Here is a 24731-nt window from a genome sequence, read left to right on the forward strand (position 1 = left end):
TCATGCTTTGCAAAGGTACTGTGCACAAAAAGGGAGTTGTATGCAGTTTTTTTCCTTGCTGTCATACTTTGTGTATCATACTCTGTGCACAAGAGTTTGTCTGTTTCTTTCAACTTCTCAGACTTCTTGAAACTCACAAAGATTTCAAAGTTTTAAGGAAATACAGAGTTGGTGGGCAAGAAACTTTGCAACTTCGCACACCCATACTTTTCCATATTATCTTTAACTATATACCGTCCCTGAGAGCTCCTGCTTCATACGTATTCACAGTGTTGCGTAAGGATCAAGCTGTCATTGGTGAGAACTGTAATCCAAATTAGATTTGCCCACCATTTCTAAACCCAAATAACCCCATTTAGAGGATCCCTTGTCCTCTTTGTCATAACAAGTGGTGTCTCTCTAAACCTGTAGACCTCGCAGACCAGATGAGTCGAGTCGGGGAAATGGATGGTACCAACATCACCACATCAGATGAGTTCCGTCAGAAGATGGCAGAGATAGAGAGGATGATGAAGGAGATGAAAGAGCTGAACTTCAATAACCGGAGAGAGGAAGCCGAAACAGAGCTGAAGGCAGCCAAGAAGTGTGAGTACAATTGCAGAGGGTGCTTCCATGCAGAGGGTGTTTCCATGCAGCAGATTTGGGTATAAAGTTGAACTGGGCTGATCCCCCTTTGCATGTGATATTATTGTAACTGGTGGTTTTTTTCTCACTGGCTTCATTGAAGGTTGTACGGCAGCTTCCCCAGTTGCCCTCCTCATTGGAGGGGACCCATCTCATTGAGGGTTAGGCAAATTGAATTCAATATGGAGTAAAGTGTATGGTGTAGGTGCTGCCAAAGAGACATTTTGCAGGATTTCCCAATGAGAAATACCTCTAAGAGCTAGATGAGGCACAAGAAAGAGCAGGCAGATGGTGGCACAATGAATAGATAAAACAAAAACAAAATAACCACAGTAATGGCTTGCACAATGTCAATAGTACACACTATAATGGTGTCAGCTACTTTGGTTTCTCGGGCTGCACCAGGATGAATTGGTGGCCTAGTCCCACCAGCCAGTGTGTCTTAAGACACGAGCGGATAGGAAGGGAACCACAGTCCATGTCACCACGGACACTGTTTCCAGGCCTGGGCTTTACTGTAAGTACCAAATTGATTTTAGGTATCCTCATCTTTATGTGATTTCATTGAAATTCTTATTATTCTTTTTACATGTTTGTTTTTATCAGTTTATAAAATTGATGTAAACCTGCAAATAAGAATCCATGTATATCAACTACTTATTCTCTGAATATTTGTTCAAAGTATCGAAGTTCAAAGAATCGGGTACATTTTTAATGGCCGAATTAAAGAGATTAACTATTAAATTCATCAGCATCGTGTTTTCACAAATCTGCCTGAGAGAATAATCAGTTTCTCATAATCATTATTTATTGATCATCCATTAGAAATTGGAGATTAATATAACATAATCCACACTTTAAGCCTGATGTTCTGCTTAAAACTTTTACTCAAGGAAGAGATCTGTAAATCAAGGACATTTAGATATCTTTGGCTGATTGAATGACACTCTTGAGAGCAACTGTGTGGTTGCCGAAAGTATAGGGATCGCTCGACTTATTGTATACAGCCATATCAAAGTAAAAAAAGAAAATTCAGCCCAGCTTGATCAGAGGCCAGTTTCTAAGCGCACATTGCTAGTGGAGTATTTCATGTAAGCCCTACTTGCTTTTGAAAAAAGGTTCCTCTAGTTAATCCTTTGAGCACTCCAACTAGGGCAATTATATAGAAGTCCCGTAACTTGAAATGAGGGTTAGCTCGTTACGATTTGATTAGAGGCTGAATAGAATAGCCACCATAATTCTGATTAATACACAGTAAGGCATTTGCATGACTATGGGCTGAGTTTAATCTTGATTAAATATTTTGTTTTCAATTTTAGAGTTGTCATATTGGATTAATTGAATTTAATTACTCTTGATACATTTGGTAGTTATTTATCAGTTGATAATATAGGACTCGCAACAGTATTCCTAGCGACATGTATTGAGGCTGTCACAGATAAGAGGGCATGATTTCTCTCAACTAACTCTTCTCTGGAGCCAGGGAGAAATTGTCATTTGAACTATCCAGGTGTGTTGCCGCCTTCACTGGTTGCCTTCATGGTATTACATTTTAAGTTTTATAGCACTTCAAACCACTGGTGTGCCATCTGAGCAGCCTGGGTTCTTTAACATATGAGTCTAGCACCATACATGGTCCTATTTGTACCCTGTTGATGAGCGAGAGGTCAGTGGGGACCAAGAACAGGGGTTGCTGGATACCAGCTTTATCAGTCCATCTGCTCTTAGCTGAGCAGTCACATTTTAATGAGTCCAAGTGAAGGCATATGAAGCAAGACTCAAACAGGTCCATTGACCAGCATGGAGGGAGCAAACTGCAGCAAGTGCCAATGCCCATTTGGCCTCCCTGTGCTTGTCCCTGGAATGGTACCGGCTTGAGGGTTAGGTAAAGAACTGCAAAGATCTTGTGCCCTAAAAGCTGCAGTCCATGCAAGTAGATTCTGAATGTGCAAGGAGAGGTATATGTGAAGGAACTTACAGGGCTCTGCATAAGCTAAGGATCTCCATCTACAGATCATCCTAGTCTTCTAGTAATGGGCAATCCCTCAGACAGTGCTCTTTTTCCAAGATTGGGAACTTGGATACAAATCCTGAGATGCAGCACTTCTCTGCATGCCCACCTAGAACCCCCTGCACACCCCTGCCTCTGGTCCTTCCTGGCATATGCCATGCCCTCTTTTATTTGCTATATAAATATCACAGCCAGAAAGCTTTTTCTGGGTGGGTAGCTGCTTTGTTGAATTCTGATGTTGTGTCTGTTTTGCTATAGGCTTGTTTTAGGGCCCGCTTGTCCCTATTTCACAACCCCCCTGCACCGGAAACTCATCAGCCTCTTTTTGTCTTCCTGAGTCAGTGCTGGATCGGGTTAGGAATGAAATGTTCGATAAGTTGGATGCCAACGAGGAGCTGATGAATGACATCCAGGATCGCCTGTCTCAATACAGCTCTGAGCTGATGGACTTGCGGGATGCCCTAAATGAGGCAGTGAACCAGACCAGACTGGCGGACGACCTAAATGGCCTGAATCAGAACAGCCTGGAGGAGAGTCAGGTGAGAGCACATATTCAACTCCACACCAGTCGTCAGCAACATACTCTCATTTTCAGGAAAACCTTCTCTTCGAGCGTGATCCTGTCTTAACATAAATGGCCAGAAGTATTATCCACTTCCTTGTTCTGTAGCATTGAAGTGATTGTACCATCTTTAAAGACCTGGACTTTTCCTCTTTTATTTCAGCAAAAGAGCAAAGACCTCATGGACCAGTATGCACAAGTGCAGAATGCAGTGAGGATGGCAGAGGATGCTCTGATCCAGGTGTCGGACCTTCTACAGATGATCGAACGGATGAAAGAGGTGAGCGGCCAATCTGTGATGCATTCATCTGCATCTAGCAGAACAAATGTGTCCAACGTTTATTGGTGCTCTGGACATTCGTATAAAGGCTGTGCTGTCTGAGCGATTTACTCATTACCAGTCTGTGAGAAAGTGCCATCTTTCTTGCATGGTATGCCCCCACTTTTTGCTAAATTGCTGAATGTACTTCGATTGAGTGTACCCTGGGTTCCTGCCAATCAGGTGCCCAGGGCCTATGTTCCTTCCTTAAACCACACAAACTCCAAATTGGCAAACCCTAGCCACATGTCAGCCCCTAGTAACTGGTACCCTAGGTACCCAGGGCCTTGTGACCAGGGAAGGCCTCTCAGGGCTGCAGCACTCATTGTGCCACCCTCAGAGGCCCTGTACCCTTACACACACACACTGCCCTTGCAGGCTGAGTGTCTGGGTGCAGGACAAAACAAAGAGTCGACATGGCACACATCACTGTGTACCATGCCCATCACCTACACTGCCAAGGCATATGCCAGCCACCCCTCTAGCTGGGTGCATTACGCCTATGGTGTGGGCACAGGAGCAGGAGCCCTGTGCCCCTACAGTACCCGGGTCCATTCCTGGGCACTGTAAGTGCAGTGCTGTCATTTAAGGATACATGGTGCTGAGAGCTTGTCAAACACGAGCTCCACAGCACCATACTGGCAACACTGAAGCCTGGGAAGTTTGGTATCAAACTTCTCAGCACATTGAACCCACACTGATGCCAGTGTGGGATTTAATGTACTAAGCACCCCAGAGGGCATCTTAGAAGATGCCCCCTTACAGCTAACTTGCAATCCACGTCTGCTCTGAGGCTGCCCAGGCTGCCACACAGCAGACACGTTGCTGGACCCCTGGGTGGGAGAGCCCCTGCTCTCCCGGGCCTGCAACAATGCACATCCTGGGTGAGGTGAGAAATCTCCTCCCCCAGGATGAGCAAAGGGAAGCTTCAAAGGCATGCCGCCAGTTGGAGTTTCCCCAGGCCACTGCAACCCCCCACTCTGGCGGGAAGCTTGGCCGGAAACCCCATACAAGGACAGGGGATGTGCCAGCCTGCCCACCCCACCCCTCAGGTGGGGGAGGCGAGGTGAAGCACATCTCCGGGCTCTCGCCATCTTGAAGATGGGAGGCCCTACCCTATCAGGATTAGGCTACTGCCCCCCTCCCACAGGAGAGAGGCAGGATAGGGGGTGTACCCACCCCAGGACAAGGACCCATTGGTCCCTGGCCTTCACCTACCTGTAACGCCCCTAAATCTAGTATTTAGGGGCCCCCTGAACCTTCCTTCCCCAGATTCCAGATAGAAAAACGACAAGAAGAGCAAGAAGAACAAAGACCTGCCCTGCAGCTGCTAAAAAGAGAAGAAGACACCAACTGCTTTGGCCCCAGCCCTACCGGCCTGTCGACTCTCGAACCTGCACCAGCGCGGCATCCCACGTGGCCAGCAACCTCACCAACCCCGGAGGACCTGGCTACCCTTTAGCTCTAAGCCCCTGGGACTCCCACGAGTAGAGGCTCTACTCAAGAAACCTACTTGCTATCCCTGGCACCAGCCCGGGACCGCGGACCCAACACACTCTGCACCAGCCAAGCCTGGCCAGTGCCGGAGTGGACAAAGACCCTGAGGACGACCCCACGGCGACTGTGACCCCGAGTCCGGCACCCAAGGACCCCCCTCGACATCCCGGAAGAAGCCTGCAGCCTCAGAACCAAGTGCCACCCCAGCCGCGATCAACCAGAGGGTAAGATTCCCGACGTCAAAAGGCACCCCTGCACCCGGCGCCCTGCGACCCCCTGTGCCCAATCCCGGGGTACCCACCTAACCTACAACTACCCAACTTACCTCTCGAAGTGGTGGTGGCACCTGAAACATCCTCGTCCCCGAGCCTGCAGCCTCTTTCCAAACCGGAACATTCCCATTGATTTCCATTGAGCGCCCTAAGGCTCAAAAGCACCCTGCACCCAGCCGCCCGAGTGGCCCTGGCAGTGCCCTCTCTACTCTAACCTACTTCCCCACTTGCCCTGAGTAAGTGACCAGGAGCCCAGCTCCCACAGCCGCGTGGCTTGCCAGACAGCAGCCACCAACCAAGGCCCCCCTATCCCTCATAGGATAACATTGGGCCCAACTCTCTCTGCACCCGGCCGTCCTGAAACCGCTGAGGGTGAACCAACTGTGCTTACCTGACACTGGGGGACCCCTGAGTCCATGCCCGGAATTTCAACATTACCAGTCGAGTACTTACCCTTAAACCGCTAACTTCATTTTCCTCATAGGGTAACATTGACTGGCTTTTTCTTCAAAAATCTTCTAAGTGTGAACTTTTCAAAACTGCAAAAATTCACCAAAAATCAGCCAAGTGACAAAAACGAATTTACTCACCTGCTCCTAGGTGAGCTCCCAGTGCTGGATCTTGGTGCCCAGCCCTGACTCTGAAAAGTGTTCACAACTATACTTACTTCTAACTCATTTTTCTCCCATAGGAAACCATTGTCTGCTTTTCTGTGAAATTTCTTCTAAGTGTCTACTTTTGCAAATTTGAAATATTCTTTTAAAATCGTACCATTTCTGCAAACGAAATTACTTACCTGCTTTTGATAAGGACCCCAGTCCTGGGTCTAGGCACCCAGTCCTGGATTACTAAAGTAACGATAAAGTACTCTACCTGCAATTTGAATTTCTTGCCATAGAGATCCATTGAATGTTTTCTGTGAAATATTTTCTAAGTGCTAACTTTTGAAATAGCTAAATATTATCTAAAAATCCTTACAGTTATTAAGTCGACTTTCCTCACTTGATTCTGAATACTGACCCCAGGCTGGTTCTAGGATCCAGACCTGGAATTCCAAAAGTAATCTGAAAAGTAATTTATTACAAATAACCTGAATTTACCATTGAGCTCAATGCATTGTTATGTTTAGGAAATAGGATTGTTTATTGCAACCAACTGTGACTGTTTTACAAATTTATTGCTTGAAACAAAAGTATTTATATTCAACCTCTCATTCTGAGAAAGTATATTTTTATCCCCTTGTGGTTCTAAAAATAAAACAAGCATATATTTTATATATACAAATCATTGGCCTAGAGTTCAGTTATTGAGTGTGTGAAACCATTTGCTGACTGAGTGTGTACAATAAATGCTTTACACTGTCCTCTGGTACTGCCTTACTGCTCGACCAAGCTACCACTTTTGAGAGTAAGGTCATACCTAACTTTGACCTCTATCAGCCTCTGGGGGACTGTGGACTCTGTACACCCTGTACCTATTAGGGAACAGTATATACAGAGCCACTTTCTCACATTGGTGGATCAGCGGTGGGATACAAACTTGCATTTGTTGGACTACTTGGTTACCATCTGATCACACGACAGAACTCTTAAAAATTGCCTTTAGAATTCTGATTGGTTTTTCCAAAATTACTAAAAGTCTTGCTAGGGCCTTGCTTAAGTCCCATTAGAATTTTAGAAAAATAAAAGTCACTATAGTCAGGGTAGAGGGTTAGAACTGTCAGGTTAGAATGTCTCAAACAAACCCAGCTATTAGTGATAATAATAACATGGACCTGGTGGAGGAGCTCGACCTCACACCTTACTTACACTTGTCTTTCAAGGAATTGAGGTCCTTATGTAAACTCAAAAATTTACAAATGGGTCAGCATCCATCCAAACAAGGGCTCCAGGAGCTCCTGGCTGAGTATGCTAAAGACCACCCATCTGAACATGGTGATGGCCAGTCAGATGAGGAAAGGGAAACAGGGGAGGAGGACAGCAACCTCCCCATACTATTCCCTAGGGAGGAGATGGCACCCATACCCTCCAACTCAAGACATAGCATCTGGGCACCTAGAGACCACACAGGTGGCTCTGGTCCCAGAGACAACACTGGGGGACCCCCCAGTGAAGAGGACAGCCTTGTGAGGCTGGCCAAAAGAATAGATCTAGAGTCCAGGCTGCTGGCTCTAGAAAAGGAAAGGAGAGAGATGGGTTTAGCACCCATCAATGGTGGCAGCAATAATAAAAACAAGGATAGGGAGGAAACTTCTGACCTTAAAATCCCCAAAGGGATTGTCCCTAAATTTGAGGAAGGTGATGATATCACCAAATGGTTCACAGCCTTTGAGAGGGCTTGTGATATCAGGAAAGTAAAGAAACCTCTCTGGGGGGCACTCCTGTGGGAACTGTTCTCTGGTAACTGCAGGGACAGGCTTCTGACCCTCTCTGGGCCAGAAGCAGGATCCTATGACCTCATGAAGAAAGCTCTGATTGAGGGATTTGGATTCACCACTGAGGAGTATAGAATTAGGTTCAGGGGGGCTCACAAAACCCAGACCCAGTCCTGGATTGATTTTGTAGACTTCTCAGTGAAGACACTGGATGGTTGGTTAGCTGGACATGGTGTGCAGGATTTTACTGGATTGTACAATTTATTCATGAAGGAACATATTTTGAGTAACTGCACAAATGAAAAGTTGCATCAGCATTTGGTAGACCTAGGTCTAATTTCTCCCCAAGAATTGGGAAAGAAGGCGGACCACTGGGTCAAGACTAGGGTGACCAAGACAACCACTGGGGGTGACCAAAAGAAGGTGGTCACAAAACCTCCCCAGGGGAAAGGTGGTGAGAATCCCCAAGATAAAAAGTCTGAGTCTTCCAAAGGGCCCCAAAAACCTGTTCAGGTGGGTGGGACCCAAACTACTCCCTATGTGCCCCAACCATATAGGGGGAAGAACTTTGATCCCTTAAAGGCCTTTTGTAATACCTGTAAGAAGCAGGGACACCTAACTGTATCTTGCCCCCAAAACAAAGCCCCTAAGGCACCCAATACAGCCACTCCTGGGGCAGCAAGTATACAAATGGGATCAGAGGTGTACCCTGAGCAAATCTGGGAACACACTGAAGCAAGTTTAGTCTCCTTGGGAGAAGTGGAGTTTGCCACTGTGGCTGTGTGGCCCCCCAACTTGAAGAAATACTTACAGTACCCCTGGGTGAATGGAACTAGGGTAGAAGCTCTGAGGGATACAGGTGCCAGTGTCACTATGGTGAAAGACACACTGGTTTCCCCTGAGCAATACTTGATTGGGAAGTCTTACCCAGTCACCAACGCTGACAGTGTCACCACTAGTCATCCCATGGCCATGGTAACATTAGGCTGGGGGGGGTTACTGGCCTGAAACAGGTAGTGGTCTCTCCAAAGTTGCCAGCTGCATGTCTGCTTGGAAATGATCTGGAAACCTCAGCCTGGGCTGAGGTTGAGTTAAAGGCCCATGCAGCCATGCTGGGCATCCCTGAATTGGTGTGTGTGCAAACCAGAGCACAGAGCAAGAGGAAGGGTGAAAAAGTAGGTTTGGAGCCTGGAATAATGGCCCAACCAACCAAGAGGAAGGACAAGAAGACTGGGGGACCAGCTTCTGTACAGCCCAACACTCAGAACCCCTCTCCCCCTGGAGAGGATGTAGATACCTCTGAGGGAACTGAGTCCATGGAGCTTGACCCTTACCAGGTTGAACTCTTGGGCCCAGGGGGACCCTCTAGGGAAGAGCTGTGCCAGGGTCAGCGAGACTGTCCCACTCTTGAAAGCCTGAGACAACAAGCTGCTTCAGAAGCCAGGGGAGATGTCAGTGGTACCCACAGAGCTTATTGGGAAGAGGGATTACTGTATGCTGAGGCAAGAGACCCCACTCCTGGAGCCACCAGGAGGGTGGTATTGCCACAGAAGTACAGGGAGTTCCTCCTAACTTTGGCTCATGACATCCCCCTAGCTGGACATCTGGGGCAATCCAAAACTTGGGAAAGGTTAGTGAGTCACTTTTACTGGCCCCAGATGCACCAAAAGGTGAAGGAGTTTGTCAGCTCCTGTGTTACCTGTCAGGCCAGTGGCAAGACAGGTGGCCACCCAAAGGCCCCCCTCATTCCACTACCAGTGGTGGGGGTCCCCTTTGAAAGGGTAGGTGTGGACATTGTGGGTCCACTCGAACCTCCCACAGCCTCAGGGAACAAATTCATTCTAGTAGTAGTGGATCATGCTACTAGGTACCCTGAAGCAATTCCACTTAGGACTACTACAGCTCCTGCAGTAGCCAAGGCCCTCCTGGGTGTCTTCACCAGGGTGGGTTTTCCTAAGGAGGTGGTTTCAGACAGAGGTTCCAACTTCATGTCTGCTTACCTAACACACATGTGGAAAGAGTGTGGAGTGCAGTACAAGTTTACTACACCCTACCACCCACAAACCAATGGCCTTGTTGAGAGGTTCAACAAGACATTGAAAGGTATGATCATGGGACTCCCTGAGAAACTCAAAAGGAGGTGGGATGTCCTATTACCATGCTTGCTTTTCGCCTACAGGGAAGTGCCACAGAAGGGAGTAGGTTTCTCACCCTTTGAACTTCTGTTTGGTCATCCTGTAAGGGGACCACTGTGTCTTGTAAAGGAGGGCTGGGAGAGGCCTCTTCAAGAACCCAAACAGGACATAGTGGACTATGTGCTTGGCCTAAGGTCCAGAATGGCTGAGTATATGGAAAAAGCATCCAAGAACCTTGAGGCCAGCCAGGAGCTCCAGAAGCACTGGTATGACCAAAAAGCTGCACTGGTTGAATTTCAACCAGGGCAACAGGTGTGGGTTTTGGAGCCAGTGGCACCAAGGGCTCTCCAAGACAAATGGAGTGGCCCTTACCCTATCCTAGAGAGAAAGAGTGAGGTCACCTATCTAGTTGACCTGGGCACTAGCAGGACACCCAAAAGGGTCATCCATGTGAACCGCCTTAAACTCTACAATGATAGGGCTGACATCACCATGCTGATGGTGACTGATGAAGAACAGGAAGCAGAGAGTGAGCCACTCCCTGACCTCCTATCCTACAGCCCAAAAGATGGGTCAGTAGATGGTGTGATTTTCTCAGACACCCTCTCTGCCCAACAGCAGACTGACTGCAAGCAAGTCTTGCAACAATATGCTAGCCTCTTTTCCCTGACCCCTGGTCTGACAAGCTGGTGTACCCATGATGTGGACACTGGTGACAGTGCACCTGTCAAGAACAAAATCTATCGACAGTCAGATCAAGTCAAGGAAAGCATCAAAGCTGAGGTCAGCAAGATGCTGGAGTTAGGGGTCATTGAGCCTTCAGAGAGCCCCTGGGCTAGCCCAGTGGTTCTGGTCCCCAAACCTCATCAACAGGGTGAAAAGAGAGAGATGAGGTTCTGTGTGGACTATAGAGGGCTCAACTCTGTCACCAAGACAGATGCTCACCCTATCCCAAGAGCAGATGAACTGATAGACAAATTGGGGGCTGCCAAATTTCTCAGTACCTTTGACTTAACTGCAGGGTACTGGCAGATTGGCATGGCCCCAGGAGCAAAAGAAAAGACAGCATTCTCCACCCCTGATGGGCATTATCAGTTTACTGTGATGCCCTTTGGGTTAAAGAATGCCCCTGCCACCTTCCAGAGGTTGGTGAACCATGTCCTGGCTGGGTTGGAGTCCTTTAGTGCAGCTTATCTTGATGATATTGCTGTCTTTAGCTCCACCTGGCAGGATCACCTGATCCACCTTGGGAAGGTTTTAGAGGCTCTGCAGAGTGCAGGTCTCACTATCAAGGCATCCAAATGCCAGATAGGGCAGGGCACTGTGGTGTACTTGGGCCACCTTGTAGGTGGAGGCCAGGTACAGCCCTTACAACCCAAAATCCAGGCCATCATGGACTGGATAGCTCCAACAACCCAGACCCAAGTCAGGGCATTCCTTGGCTTGACTGGGTACTACAGGAGGTTTGTGAAGGGGTATGGGTCCATTGTGACCCCCCTCACAGAACTCACCTCCAAGAAAATGCCCAAGAAAGTTAACTGGACAGTTAGTTGTCAAAAGGCTTTTGACACCCTAAAAGAAGCAATGTGCTCAGCACCAATTCTAAAAGCTCCAGATTATGCCAAGCAGTTCATAGTGCAGACTGATGCCTCTGAGCTAGGGATAGGAGCGGTCCTATCCCAGACCAATGATGAAGGCCAAGACCAACCTGTTGCTTTTATAAGCAGAAGACTACTCCCTAGAGAGCAGCGTTGGAGTGCCATTGAGAGGGAGGCCTTTGCTGTGGTTTGGTCCCTGAAAAAGCTGAGGCCATACTTGTTTGGCACTCACTTCCTAGTTCAAACTGACCACAGACCTCTCAGATGGCTAATGCAGATGAAAGGGGAAAATCCAAAACTACTGAGGTGGTCCATCTCCCTACAGGGAATGGACTTTGAAGTGGAACACAGACCAGGGACTGCCCATGCCAATGCAGATGGACTTTCCAGGTTCTTCCACTTAGACAATGAAGACTCCATAGGACAAGGTTAGTCTCATCACCTTTCGTTTGGGGGGGGGTTGTGTGAGAAAGTGCCATCTTTCTTGCATGGTATGCCCCCACTTTTTGCTAAATTGCTGAATGTACTTCGATTGAGTGTACCCTGGGTTCCTGCCAATCAGGTGCCCAGGGCCTATGTTCCTTCCTTAAACCACACAAACTCCAAATTGGCAAACCCTAGCCACATGTCAGCCCCTAGTAACTGGTACCCTAGGTACCCAGGGCCTTGTGACCAGGGAAGGCCTCTCAGGGCTGCAGCACTCATTGTGCCACCCTCAGAGGCCCTGTACCCTTACACACACACACTGCCCTTGCAGGCTGAGTGTCTGGGTGCAGGACAAAACAAAGAGTCGACATGGCACACATCACTGTGTACCATGCCCATCACCTACACTGCCAAGGCATATGCCAGCCACCCCTCTAGCTGGGTGCATTACGCCTATGGTGTGGGCACAGGAGCAGGAGCCCTGTGCCCCTACAGTACCCGGGTCCATTCCTGGGCACTGTAAGTGCAGTGCTGTCATTTAAGGATACATGGTGCTGAGAGCTTGTCAAACACGAGCTCCACAGCACCATACTGGCAACACTGAAGCCTGGGAAGTTTGGTATCAAACTTCTCAGCACATTGAACCCACACTGATGCCAGTGTGGGATTTAATGTACTAAGCACCCCAGAGGGCATCTTAGAAGATGCCCCCTTACAGCTAACTTGCAATCCACGTCTGCTCTGAGGCTGCCCAGGCTGCCACACAGCAGACACGTTGCTGGACCCCTGGGTGGGAGAGCCCCTGCTCTCCCGGGCCTGCAACAATGCACATCCTGGGTGAGGTGAGAAATCTCCTCCCCCAGGATGAGCAAAGGGAAGCTTCAAAGGCATGCCGCCAGTTGGAGTTTCCCCAGGCCACTGCAACCCCCCACTCTGGCGGGAAGCTTGGCCGGAAACCCCATACAAGGACAGGGGATGTGCCAGCCTGCCCACCCCACCCCTCAGGTGGGGGAGGCGAGGTGAAGCACATCTCCGGGCTCTCGCCATCTTGAAGATGGGAGGCCCTACCCTATCAGGATTAGGCTACTGCCCCCCTCCCACAGGAGAGAGGCAGGATAGGGGGTGTACCCACCCCAGGACAAGGACCCATTGGTCCCTGGCCTTCACCTACCTGTAACGCCCCTAAATCTAGTATTTAGGGGCCCCCTGAACCTTCCTTCCCCAGATTCCAGATAGAAAAACGACAAGAAGAGCAAGAAGAACAAAGACCTGCCCTGCAGCTGCTAAAAAGAGAAGAAGACACCAACTGCTTTGGCCCCAGCCCTACCGGCCTGTCGACTCTCGAACCTGCACCAGCGCGGCATCCCACGTGGCCAGCAACCTCACCAACCCCGGAGGACCTGGCTACCCTTTAGCTCTAAGCCCCTGGGACTCCCACGAGTAGAGGCTCTACTCAAGAAACCTACTTGCTATCCCTGGCACCAGCCCGGGACCGCGGACCCAACACACTCTGCACCAGCCAAGCCTGGCCAGTGCCGGAGTGGACAAAGACCCTGAGGACGACCCCACGGCGACTGTGACCCCGAGTCCGGCACCCAAGGACCCCCCTCGACATCCCGGAAGAAGCCTGCAGCCTCAGAACCAAGTGCCACCCCAGCCGCGATCAACCAGAGGGTAAGATTCCCGACGTCAAAAGGCACCCCTGCACCCGGCGCCCTGCGACCCCCTGTGCCCAATCCCGGGGTACCCACCTAACCTACAACTACCCAACTTACCTCTCGAAGTGGTGGTGGCACCTGAAACATCCTCGTCCCCGAGCCTGCAGCCTCTTTCCAAACCGGAACATTCCCATTGATTTCCATTGAGCGCCCTAAGGCTCAAAAGCACCCTGCACCCAGCCGCCCGAGTGGCCCTGGCAGTGCCCTCTCTACTCTAACCTACTTCCCCACTTGCCCTGAGTAAGTGACCAGGAGCCCAGCTCCCACAGCCGCGTGGCTTGCCAGACAGCAGCCACCAACCAAGGCCCCCCTATCCCTCATAGGATAACATTGGGCCCAACTCTCTCTGCACCCGGCCGTCCTGAAACCGCTGAGGGTGAACCAACTGTGCTTACCTGACACTGGGGGACCCCTGAGTCCATGCCCGGAATTTCAACATTACCAGTCGAGTACTTACCCTTAAACCGCTAACTTCATTTTCCTCATAGGGTAACATTGACTGGCTTTTTCTTCAAAAATCTTCTAAGTGTGAACTTTTCAAAACTGCAAAAATTCACCAAAAATCAGCCAAGTGACAAAAACGAATTTACTCACCTGCTCCTAGGTGAGCTCCCAGTGCTGGATCTTGGTGCCCAGCCCTGACTCTGAAAAGTGTTCACAACTATACTTACTTCTAACTCATTTTTCTCCCATAGGAAACCATTGTCTGCTTTTCTGTGAAATTTCTTCTAAGTGTCTACTTTTGCAAATTTGAAATATTCTTTTAAAATCGTACCATTTCTGCAAACGAAATTACTTACCTGCTTTTGATAAGGACCCCAGTCCTGGGTCTAGGCACCCAGTCCTGGATTACTAAAGTAACGATAAAGTACTCTACCTGCAATTTGAATTTCTTGCCATAGAGATCCATTGAATGTTTTCTGTGAAATATTTTCTAAGTGCTAACTTTTGAAATAGCTAAATATTATCTAAAAATCCTTACAGTTATTAAGTCGACTTTCCTCACTTGATTCTGAATACTGACCCCAGGCTGGTTCTAGGATCCAGACCTGGAATTCCAAAAGTAATCTGAAAAGTAATTTATTACAAATAACCTGAATTTACCATTGAGCTCAATGCATTGTTATGTTTAGGAAATAGGATTGTTTATTGCAACCAACTGTGACTGTTTTACAAATTTATTGCTTGAAACAAAAGTATTTATATTCAACCTCTCATTCTGAGAAAGTATATTTTTATCCCCTTGTGGTTCTAAAAATAAAACAAGCATATATTTTATATATACAAATCATTGGCCTAGAGTTCAGTTATTGAGTGTGTGAAACCATTTGCTGACTGAGTGTGTACAATAAATGCTTTACACTGTCCTCTGGTACTGCCTTACTGCTCGACCAAGCTACCACTTTTGAGAGTAAGGTCATACCTAACTTTGACCTCTATCAGCCTCTGGGGGACTGTGGACTCTGTACACCCTGTACCTATTAGGGAACAGTATATACAGAGCCACTTTCTCACACAGTCTGCATTGTCTTTCACAATTTATTGTGAATGTAGGAAGCTGGCTCTTTATATGATATACCAAAAAGAGGTATATCGTGCAAAGAGTTCAGGCAAACCCCAAAGGAATTACAGAGGCACAAAGGACACCCTAAATGCTCAATTTGTGGTAGTGTGGGCGAGCAGTTAGGGATATCATAGGGTAGTGCTAAGCATTTATTACACACACAAAGGCAGTAAGTTGGACCACACTCAGTAAACAAATCCGACACCAATTTTTAAAAATAATTCGTACTTTTATATAAATTTAGATACCAAGATCATCGGAATCTGGTAAGTACTTTTCAAGTTATTAATTTTTACAGTTTAAAAAAATAGATGCAGTGCATTTTCTGGATCGGTAATGGTCTCCTATGGAGGAAAAACGTGTTGCATTCAGGCACTTGTCAGCGACTCACGGGACTGCTCTTCTGGAATTAAGGTGAGTATTGAGCAAGGTCCAAGGCCACATCAACAGGTCACCTCGGGGAGCTCTGTGGCGTCCACGTGCAAAGGTGTCACAGCGTCGGGTGTCTCATTCACTTCAATGGGAGAATGGTCCGGTTACAAAGAGGCTGCAAGCTAGGACTGGGGGACCAGTCCAGTGGAACTGACAGGGGGACTCGACCCTTGAGATCCTCAGGCACACAGGGACACCCTTAGTCCACTTCTCCTCAGGATGTGGGGCTTGGGTGCAGTGGTGTCTTTTGGCTTCGGTTCCAATCTGGGCAAACCCAAGCATGGGCTTAGCTCTTGTGGATCCGGGGACCCCGTTGGCACATCACCTTCCTAGGACTCTGGCTCTGGAGCGCAGGTGCATAGGTTCTTTAAAGCTTCGGGTGGTGGTGGTCACAGACTCATGTCTTGGTCTTAGTTTCATAGAAGAGGAGCAAACAGGACAGCTAGGCCACTCACGTTGTCGGTCTCACTGTCCCTGAAGTCCTTCGACGTGTAGGTCGGTCTTCCTCAGTGTTGGTGTCCGGAATGGGCATAACAAGCATTGACTGCTGCACGGGGCCCGATAAGCAGGAATTTGTCCTGTTGTCTTCCCGCTCGGGGGAGAGACAGATCTGACCTTCAGGAGCACAGGGTCCTCCTCCTGGGGAGCTGCTGAGTCGGACTGGCCGGGGGTGGCATCTCGGTGACAGCACCCTGCGTCTTTGGTGCCTGCGGCTGCAAGGGAGTAGCTCCTCTACTACAAAGGACTTTATTCAGACAATTGGCAGCCCTCCTGGTTTCTTAGACCGTGCACAGTGGCAGTACAACTCTGCTTTCTCCACAATTGTTTTTTTTTTTTTTTTTAATATAGCGTGAACTAGACATGAAGATATCTGGTGTCAGAGCGTTTTACATGAGCACCAGTTTCGTTACACAAGGACACATTAATTTTTGTTTGGCACAGGGAGATTAAGTGATTTGCCCAGAATCACAGGATGTTGAGCGTCGTTGCAGAGACTCAATCCCGGTTCTCCAGCTTCGAGGTCGACCGTTCTAGCTGCTCCTCGGTTTTGCAGCGTGAATCTTTCTGGATTCACTATGCTGTGCATTATTTCGCCATCTAGTGGTTGGGTCCGGAAGTGTTGTCTTTTCTCTTTTTTTAAAATTATTATTATTTATTTTTTTATAGTGGCCCATGTGGTCATTCTTCAGGAAGCTCCTACCTTTGGTCTCCATCTTCAGATTCTTTTTTCCGCCATTGGATCTGGATCGTTACGGAAGAGTTCCAGAGAATTGGAGAGAGAATCGACGAAAATCACAGATTTCAACACACCCAACTTCAGGTCAGGTAACCGGGACAGTCAGGTAACCGGGGCGACGAAGGAGAAGGTTTTTCACCCAAGATCTCGACGTTCAACGGAAAATGCGCACATGGGACTCCCTGAGCACGGGGATGGACAAAACACCTTTCAAGTTTTGCACCAATTGCCACCACAAATATGCCCTGAAGGACAAGCATCCAGTCTACAACCACTGCCTGCCGCTCGACCACAACAGCGAGGACTGCGACGCGTTCTCTGCATTCACATCCTAGACCCTCCGAGTAAGAGAGAGGCAGAGAAGGGCAGACCACTCCATTCAGGGGCAGGGGCCACCTCCATCGCTCCGAGACTTGGGCCTCTCCAGTTGAGAGGAGGACAACATCGCTGAAGGACCAGAGAACAGCACTGTCATTTAAGTCCAAAAGAAAACGTCAAAGGAGGTAAGAGTCGTCGAACCCCAGACCCTCGACCAAAACTCGTAAGAGTGAAACAAAGTCCTCGAAGGGAGCATTGCCATCGAAACACTCGATGAAAGCAACAGCATCCAAGGACAAGCAGCCCAGCGGATCCTTCTAAAAGGACTCCCAGACGGCAAAGACCCATGAAAAATCAAGGTCGTCGAAGGAAGCCACTGAACAGGACTGTTCGACGCTGAGAAAAGAAAGGTCAAAAACGACTTCAACGTCGACTACCTCGAAGCGAAGCGCTCAAACTCTCGACGCCGAGCAAGCTGCCGAGATGGAGAGGAAGAAAAGGCCGAAATGGCGAGCATCCTGCAGCAGAAGAAGCACTTTGACTAAAAGATGAGCCAGGACACCATCCCGCTGAAGACCGAGGTCGAAAAGGGCGTCGAAGACCCGGAACCGCCGAAAACACCTGAACCAGTTGAGGAACAGGAAGAAGAAGCCCTGTATTATTTCGAGGGCGAAGGTGAGGAGGAGCAGCAAACCTACCAGGACTCAACATCCTCGGAGGCGCAAGACTTAGAGTGGCATGACCTCGACGCCGAAATACCAGAAGAAGGAGTAGACACTTACCCTCGAAGCCTTCACCGCCAGATGATAACCGCCAGATGATATAGGGATCTATTATATGGTAGTTAAGAATGGTACAGAGACATATGGAGTGAAATTGGAGGAGGAAAAGCCCAGAGCTTGCTTTCTCCTAGAGACTCTTTTACCCACACAAGGAGTCAATTCCTGCCCATGCTCCCTAGTGTGTTGGACCAGGGCAGGGAGGCTTTCAAGGAGCCAGCTGTCTGTAAATCAGTGACTCCAAGGACAGAAAAGAAGTACAAGCACTGATCAAAGGACCCTGCTTACATTCAGGGATCAGTGCCAGCTGATTCCATAATAGCAGCAACGGCTAGGAAAATGGCCTATGTACCCACAAATGCCGGACCACCTCCTGACAAGGAGAGTAGAAGGATGGACCTCATGGGGAGGAAAGTAGATCGGAGTGCAGCGATTCAATGGCGCATCGCCAACTCAAATGCCCTAATCAACAAGCACGCTTACCAGCACTGGGAGGAAGTGGGGCAAATCCTGAAACATCTACCAGACCAGTATCCGCAAAGGGCAGCCCAACTGGTAGAGGAAGGGAAAAACATGGCTAACACATGTTTGAAGTCTGCCTTGGATGCTGCGGAGACGTCCAGCAGGCAAGTGATGATTGGTGTGACAGAGAAAAGACACGCATGGCTTAGGATTTCAGGCTTCAAGCCTGAGGTACAAAACAAGATCCTTAACACACCCTTCAACGGAGAGCAGCTTTTTGGAATGCCAGTTGACGACAAGTTAACTCAGCTCAAAAAGGACAACGAGACAGCAAGGTCCATGGGATTTTAGAGTTCAGATGAATGAGAAAGGGTACATCCTCAAGAAGGCCAAATGGTAGAGGAGGCAACTTACCAAGTACATTGCACCAAACCTTCCAACAAGGTTACCAAGGAAGCGGCCAGGGCCAGCAGCAGCAAGGACAGCAGCAGCAGGACTGGTAGTACCAGCCACGAGGCCAGTCCTTTCGAGGGCGCTCTAACGGACGAAGACAGGCAGGGAGAGGAGGGCAACAGCACACACCCAAGTGACTTCACCAAAAGACAAACGCCCACCCTAACAATACCTCTAGGGGGGCATCAAAACATAAAACAAAACCAAAACCGGGTTTTACAAGACAAACAGTTCCTCGAACATTTAACACCAGTAGGAGGCAGAATAAGGGCCTTCCACCAGTAATGGAGGAAGGTTACAACAGACAAATGGATACTAAACATCATACAATACGGCTACTGTATAGAGCTAGAAAAAAAACCTCCAAACAGGAGACCGAACAACAAGGTGCACTCAGCACAGGAACTTTCGCTCTTGCAGCTAGAAGCGCAGGAACTGCTCAGCAAGGAGGCAATAGAAATAGTGCCGCACAAGGAGAGGTACAAGGGAGTTTATTCCACATACATCCTCGTACCAAAGGTGGATGAAACACTAAGGCCTATTCTAGATCTAAGGTTCTTAAACAAGTTCATAAGAACACAAAGATTCAAGATGACATCTCTGCAAGAAGTAATACCACAAATACAGAAGGGAGATTACATGGCAACTATAGACTTAAAGGACGCGCACTTGCACATCCCCATCAACAACAAACACAAACGCCTACTAAGGTTTGTTATCAACCAAACTCACTACCAGTTCACAGTACTAGCATTCAGACTGAAATCTGCACCAAGGGTGTTTACAAAATGCCTAGCAGCGGTTGCAGCGCACCTAAGATGGCAAGGGATACACGTATACCCCTACCTCGACGACTGGCTCTTAAAAGCAAGCTCTTACAGGCAATGCGAACAACATATCCAGCAGGTCAAACGCTAATCCAACTGGGTTTCTCATTCCATTGGGGAAAGTCTTCAATAAAACCAGAACAGGTGAAGATATTCTTAGGAGCAGAGATCAACACCATACAAGGCAAGGTGTTTCCCAGCACAAAGAACTTTGGCAATACTGGAGGAGACACATCTTTACCACAAGGGGTGAGCTCTGACAGTGAGGACAGTGAGCAAACTAATGGGAATGATGGCATCATGCATACACCTTGTCCCAACTATTCGCCTCCACATGAGACTATTCCAAGAATGGATACAGCGGCAATGGTCACAGGCAACAGGAAGTTGGGAAGATCTAGTGGTTGTCACACACGCAGTGCATCAGGAAATGGCGTGGTGGAACAAGGAAAAGATATCACAGGGAAACCCATTCACACAACTAACTCCAACAGTGACCATCACGACAGACGCCTCCCAAATAGAGTGGGGCGCACACATGAACAGACTCAAGGGGAGGGGGTTATGGTCGCAGCAGGATGTGGTCAAACACATCAGCTACCTAGAGCTCAAGACAGTGTCCCTAGCTTTAAAAGCCTTCCAGAAGGAGCTGTACGGGAACAGGGTGTTGATCCAAACAGACAACACTACCCCCATGTTCTACATCAACAAACAAGGAGGAACGCAACCAGTAGCACTATCAAGGCTAGCACAGGAAATATGGAGATGGGCCATTCCACTGAGAATAGACCTACTAGCAATACATCTTCCAGGGAAGGACAATGTGGAAGCAGACTGACTCAGCAGGCTGATGTCAGCATCCCACGAATGGGAGCTCAACCAGCAGGAAATAGAGAAGCTATTCATGAATTGGGATACATCGCAAATTGACCTATTTGCAACACACCTAAGTGCAAAATGCCAACACTTCGCATCCAGACAACCAGGCCATCAGTCCCAAGGGAATGCGCTATGGATAAGTTGGTCAAAGACATTTGCCTATGCTTTTCTAAGGAGTAAAACAGGAATAAGACTTTAAAAGTTTAAAAGAAGAGAAACAGTAACCCAAGACAAGAAAAAATAATCCGAAGATGGCGACCAAAGGTGGGAGCTTCCGGAGGGAAGGGCGTCAACGTCACGAAGGACACCAAATGGTGCTATGTCGACGCCCACCTGGGCCACCAAAAAAAAAGAAAAGACGACAATTCCGAACCCAACTACTAGATGGCGGAATAATGCACAGCGTAGTGAATCCAGAAAGTCTTCAAGCTGCAAAACTACACCGACAGGTAAACTATACGTTCTTGTGACAGGACTCTTCTTTGTCCACTCCTCCTCTTGAGCCATTGAAATCTGAAGATCTGGTATCAAGGGGTCACTTAAATATTCAATTTAGAGGTGTTAAGGGAGTGAGGGGTAGTAACTAATGGTCTACTTGCCCTTGGGATCTCTATGCCCCCTATATGACCACTTTGTGGAGGAGGCCGAGGAGCACCTCAGATTAGGCCACCTTAGGGGTGGTACTAGCCTGGTGGTGGGTACGCCTACTTTACGAGCTGATTTTCCCACCTGTCCAGGTGCCAAAGGTCTCTGGACAAAGGGGGTCTGCTTCCTTTCCTTTGAAAAGACTCTTATTTCAAAGGCAGTAGCTTCTGCGTTGGCATGGTAATCAGCAGTTTATCCTATGGGAGGGGGTATTATCCCCCTCTTCCCAAGCAAGCTTTGCTTCGGATCTCCTGAGAACAAAGGCTCTCATCCTTAAGGTTCAGACACTCCTCTCTGGTGGCAAGCTGGCAGAAACCAGTCAGCCAACACACCAGGGGGCTGGTAGGTTTCCCAGGGGCACCTCTGAGGTGCCCTCTGTGTGCATGTATTAATAAATCCAACGCTGACATCAGTGTGGGTTCATTATGATGAGAAGCTGGATACCAAACATCCCTACTTTCGTTGAAGCCATCATTTCACTGGGGAACTCGTTATCACCAGTGTCCATCACAAAATACAATGCACACTGCGTTAGGGCTCAGAGGGCTGCTGTAGGGGCGACTTACATATATTAGAGGCAGTGACTTTGGCATGACACACAGGAGTGTTTTCACTCTTGTCACACAGCCTGCACTGGTAGTCTGTGTGGAATTTCTATGTGGGGCTCTTATTGTGGTATATGATCAGCTACAGCCCTTAGGGACCCTCTTTAGTACCCCTGGAGTACCGTGTACTAGGGATTTACAGGGGTGCTACAGTCCTTGGCCAATTGTAGCAGAATTAGACTTTGCCTTGTTTTAGGGAAGTAGCACTGGCACCGAGGTCTAGTTAGTCGGTCTCAGTGTACTACCAGAGTCGAAAATCAGCATCTAGCAGCTAAAAAAAGGAGGCAAAATACAGGGTGGGGGGGTTTTAACTGCAACAAGAGCCCTGTTCCCTACAGTTAAAAAATACAAGATAATGAGCTTCGGGTGTGAACTTTAAGTGAAGTCTCCCTTCACAGAATTTCTATTTGAATTGGCTATTTGCTGCAATTTCTTGGTCTCTGCTTACTACCATCTAGCAGCTACTTTCATGAGAAAACAGACTGTCTCCACAAGACTCTTCTGGGGAAGAGAAGTCGTCTTTGGTAATAGGTATAGATTTTAAATTAAGGATGCAACAGGGATGGTTGTTCGAGACATGACAGACTGTGCGACAGCCCTATTGGCTATTCAGATGCATAGTCCAGCATGGGCCTACTAAGGTGAAGCAGAAAATTATCCCTTGTCCAAATCGCTTCACTAAAATGTGTGGATAATAAATCGTGCATAAGAAGTCAAAAATGGGAAAAACTGTATTAGCAAATTTACATGACCCACTGACATAATTACTTTAGACAACGTAATTGACATTTTAGACAAAGTTGTACATGTCGCCAGGTTTTAGCCTAAAGAGCGAGCATATTTCTTTGTTATACTGATTTGTTTCTCTTCCTTTTTGTATTTCTTGAGTACTACTTATTGCCTGACCTCTCTTCAAAGTGCATCGGCCTTGGGAGGAGCATCAACCTTTTTCCTGTAACATTTCTCCCCAAATCTTTCAGATCTACCACTTGTGTGTCTGCCCATTGAACCTTTTCTTACCACAACTCCACTCACTATCCCAAACATCTCCTTTCTTGTCTTCTAAAACATCTTCCTGTTTTTAACTACCTCTCCCAAGTGCTGTTCTTTTTTCTAAAGATTTCATTCTGTTTGTGGCCTAAAACTTAGTTATAGTTTTCTTTTTCACATAGCAAGATGTATCCAAAGATAAATGCAGATATTTGGAATGGCCTTCATCACAGAGCTGTCCTGTTGCTGTTTTGATCCATAGTCCTTTGGGGTCTCTTGTGGCCCATGATTCACCAAGTGGTATTGATTTGAGAGGGTTTTGGGAGTCGAGGGTGGGAGCTCATCCTCTCCTTGTGAGCGACACGCAGGGATCAGGATTACCCCTGCACCATTCATTTGAAATCTTCTTCAGGCCGTCCCAGGATGACTAGAATGGTATGCTGGTTTTCAGAAGAAGGACTTCTGGGATTTCATGGGCTCCTGTTTGGAGGCTTTCCAGAAAGAATGAATTAACTGAACTGAATGAAACCTATCAATATTCCACTTGAAAAAAATGCATGGAGAATACTGTGATATGTAGATTTTCAGGCATAACACAATAAAAACCCAATGCTGTGTTCCATTGTGAAGAACTTAACTTAGAATAGGACTTGATTATCGCACATGGTAAATTCCCAATCCCGGGATATCAGATTTGTTTTTGTTTGTGAACATTATTTCGTTTGAGGACAAGATACTGGTGTTCAAAGTGTTTATGCACCATGGGACATTGAGGGATGTGGGATGGCTGAAGGCGGTGAGAGCCTCCTGGTCTATAGAGAGACATTGAGGGATATGAGGTTGGTCTTGGTGACCATTAATTGGGTTTTACTAGTCATCAGAGAGTAATCGGAATCACTGCTATCACCATGATACTTGGACATTTCAAGTAGACATTGGGTTTCTACGACACCAATTGAAAGGGGAGGTGGGTAACTTTCGAAGTTAAGTAGAACCTCCTCATCTAACATGACCTTTTACCCTCCCTTCCCTTCCTCCTTCCAGGAGTATGAAAAGCTGGCGGCTCGTCTGGATGGGGCACGGATTCCATTGATGGAGAAGGTAAAGCGTTTCTCACCCGCCAGCAGCAAGATCCCCATTGTGGAGGAGGCCGAGGAGCACGCAAAACTGCTTGATGAACTGGCCAAGAATCTCTCTAGGTGAGAATTGCCATTTCGAAAATTAAGAATTTGGTGACATGGTGCATAAAACCTGCAGGACTGGACACACCGCATGCAATGAAGTGTTCAATTCTGTTTCCTTGACATTGAGACCAACAGATGTTTCAACAGTATGACAGACCACAGCAAAGCTAAGCTGGCAACAATGACACTGTGTGGTTTAATGACCTGTTGTAAATGTTGTAAGTGCTGAAAAGATATCCTACTGCCTCTTTACTACAGAACTGATACCCTAAAAGTCGTCTTATTTAGACTCTTAAACTGTCAACCCTTGGAAAGATTCTGTCTAGAGCAAACATGCTAAGATCTGTATTTATACACACCTGTCGTTTTGTTGAAACCTGCATGCCAACTGTGCTGTTATTGACTAAAAAAAACCTGTTCTGTTGCGATGTTCTTTTGTGTTTTGAAGGGGCCATGGCCATTAAGTAATAGATAAAGGTAGGGAGAAGTGCCATGCAAGTCAACTTGTGTTGATGGATTTACATGGTAGGTGCTGGGGTGAGTTAAATAATTATTTTTGCAGTGTGAATCTTTTCTGGATTCACAACCTGTGCATTATTTCGCATCTAACGGTTGTGTCCGGAATTGTGTCCAAAAACCTTTTGTCCTTCTACTATATTTCTGTTAGTTGTTGGTGGACGTCCATGTATCTCCATTTGATGCACCTTTTGACGTCCTCCATAAGCTCCCACCTTTGGTCGCCATCTTCAGATTTTTATTTCTTTCCTCTGCTGGGTCTGGATGTTTGCAGGAGGATCTCCAGCGTTTTGACATTGTATCT

The 24731-nt window shown here is 47.6% G+C and overlaps 1 protein-coding gene across 1 annotated transcript in view; it reads left to right on the forward strand.

Annotated features, from left to right (window-relative positions):
• Positions 1–24731, forward strand: part of LAMA5 (laminin subunit alpha 5) — a 402322-nt gene that overhangs the window by 251591 nt on the left and 126000 nt on the right. The window contains exons 52-55 of the mRNA XM_085615185.1: positions 412–585; positions 2978–3174; positions 3361–3477; positions 23772–23926. Of these exons, the coding sequence (XP_085471311.1) occupies positions 412–585; positions 2978–3174; positions 3361–3477; positions 23772–23926 (643 nt within the window). The remainder of the gene's footprint in view (positions 1–411; positions 586–2977; positions 3175–3360; positions 3478–23771; positions 23927–24731) is intronic.

The sequence above is a fragment of the Triturus cristatus genome, chromosome 7 (assembly GCF_964204655.1).
Source record: "Triturus cristatus chromosome 7, aTriCri1.1, whole genome shotgun sequence".
NCBI classification, from domain to species: domain Eukaryota; kingdom Metazoa; phylum Chordata; class Amphibia; order Caudata; family Salamandridae; genus Triturus; species Triturus cristatus.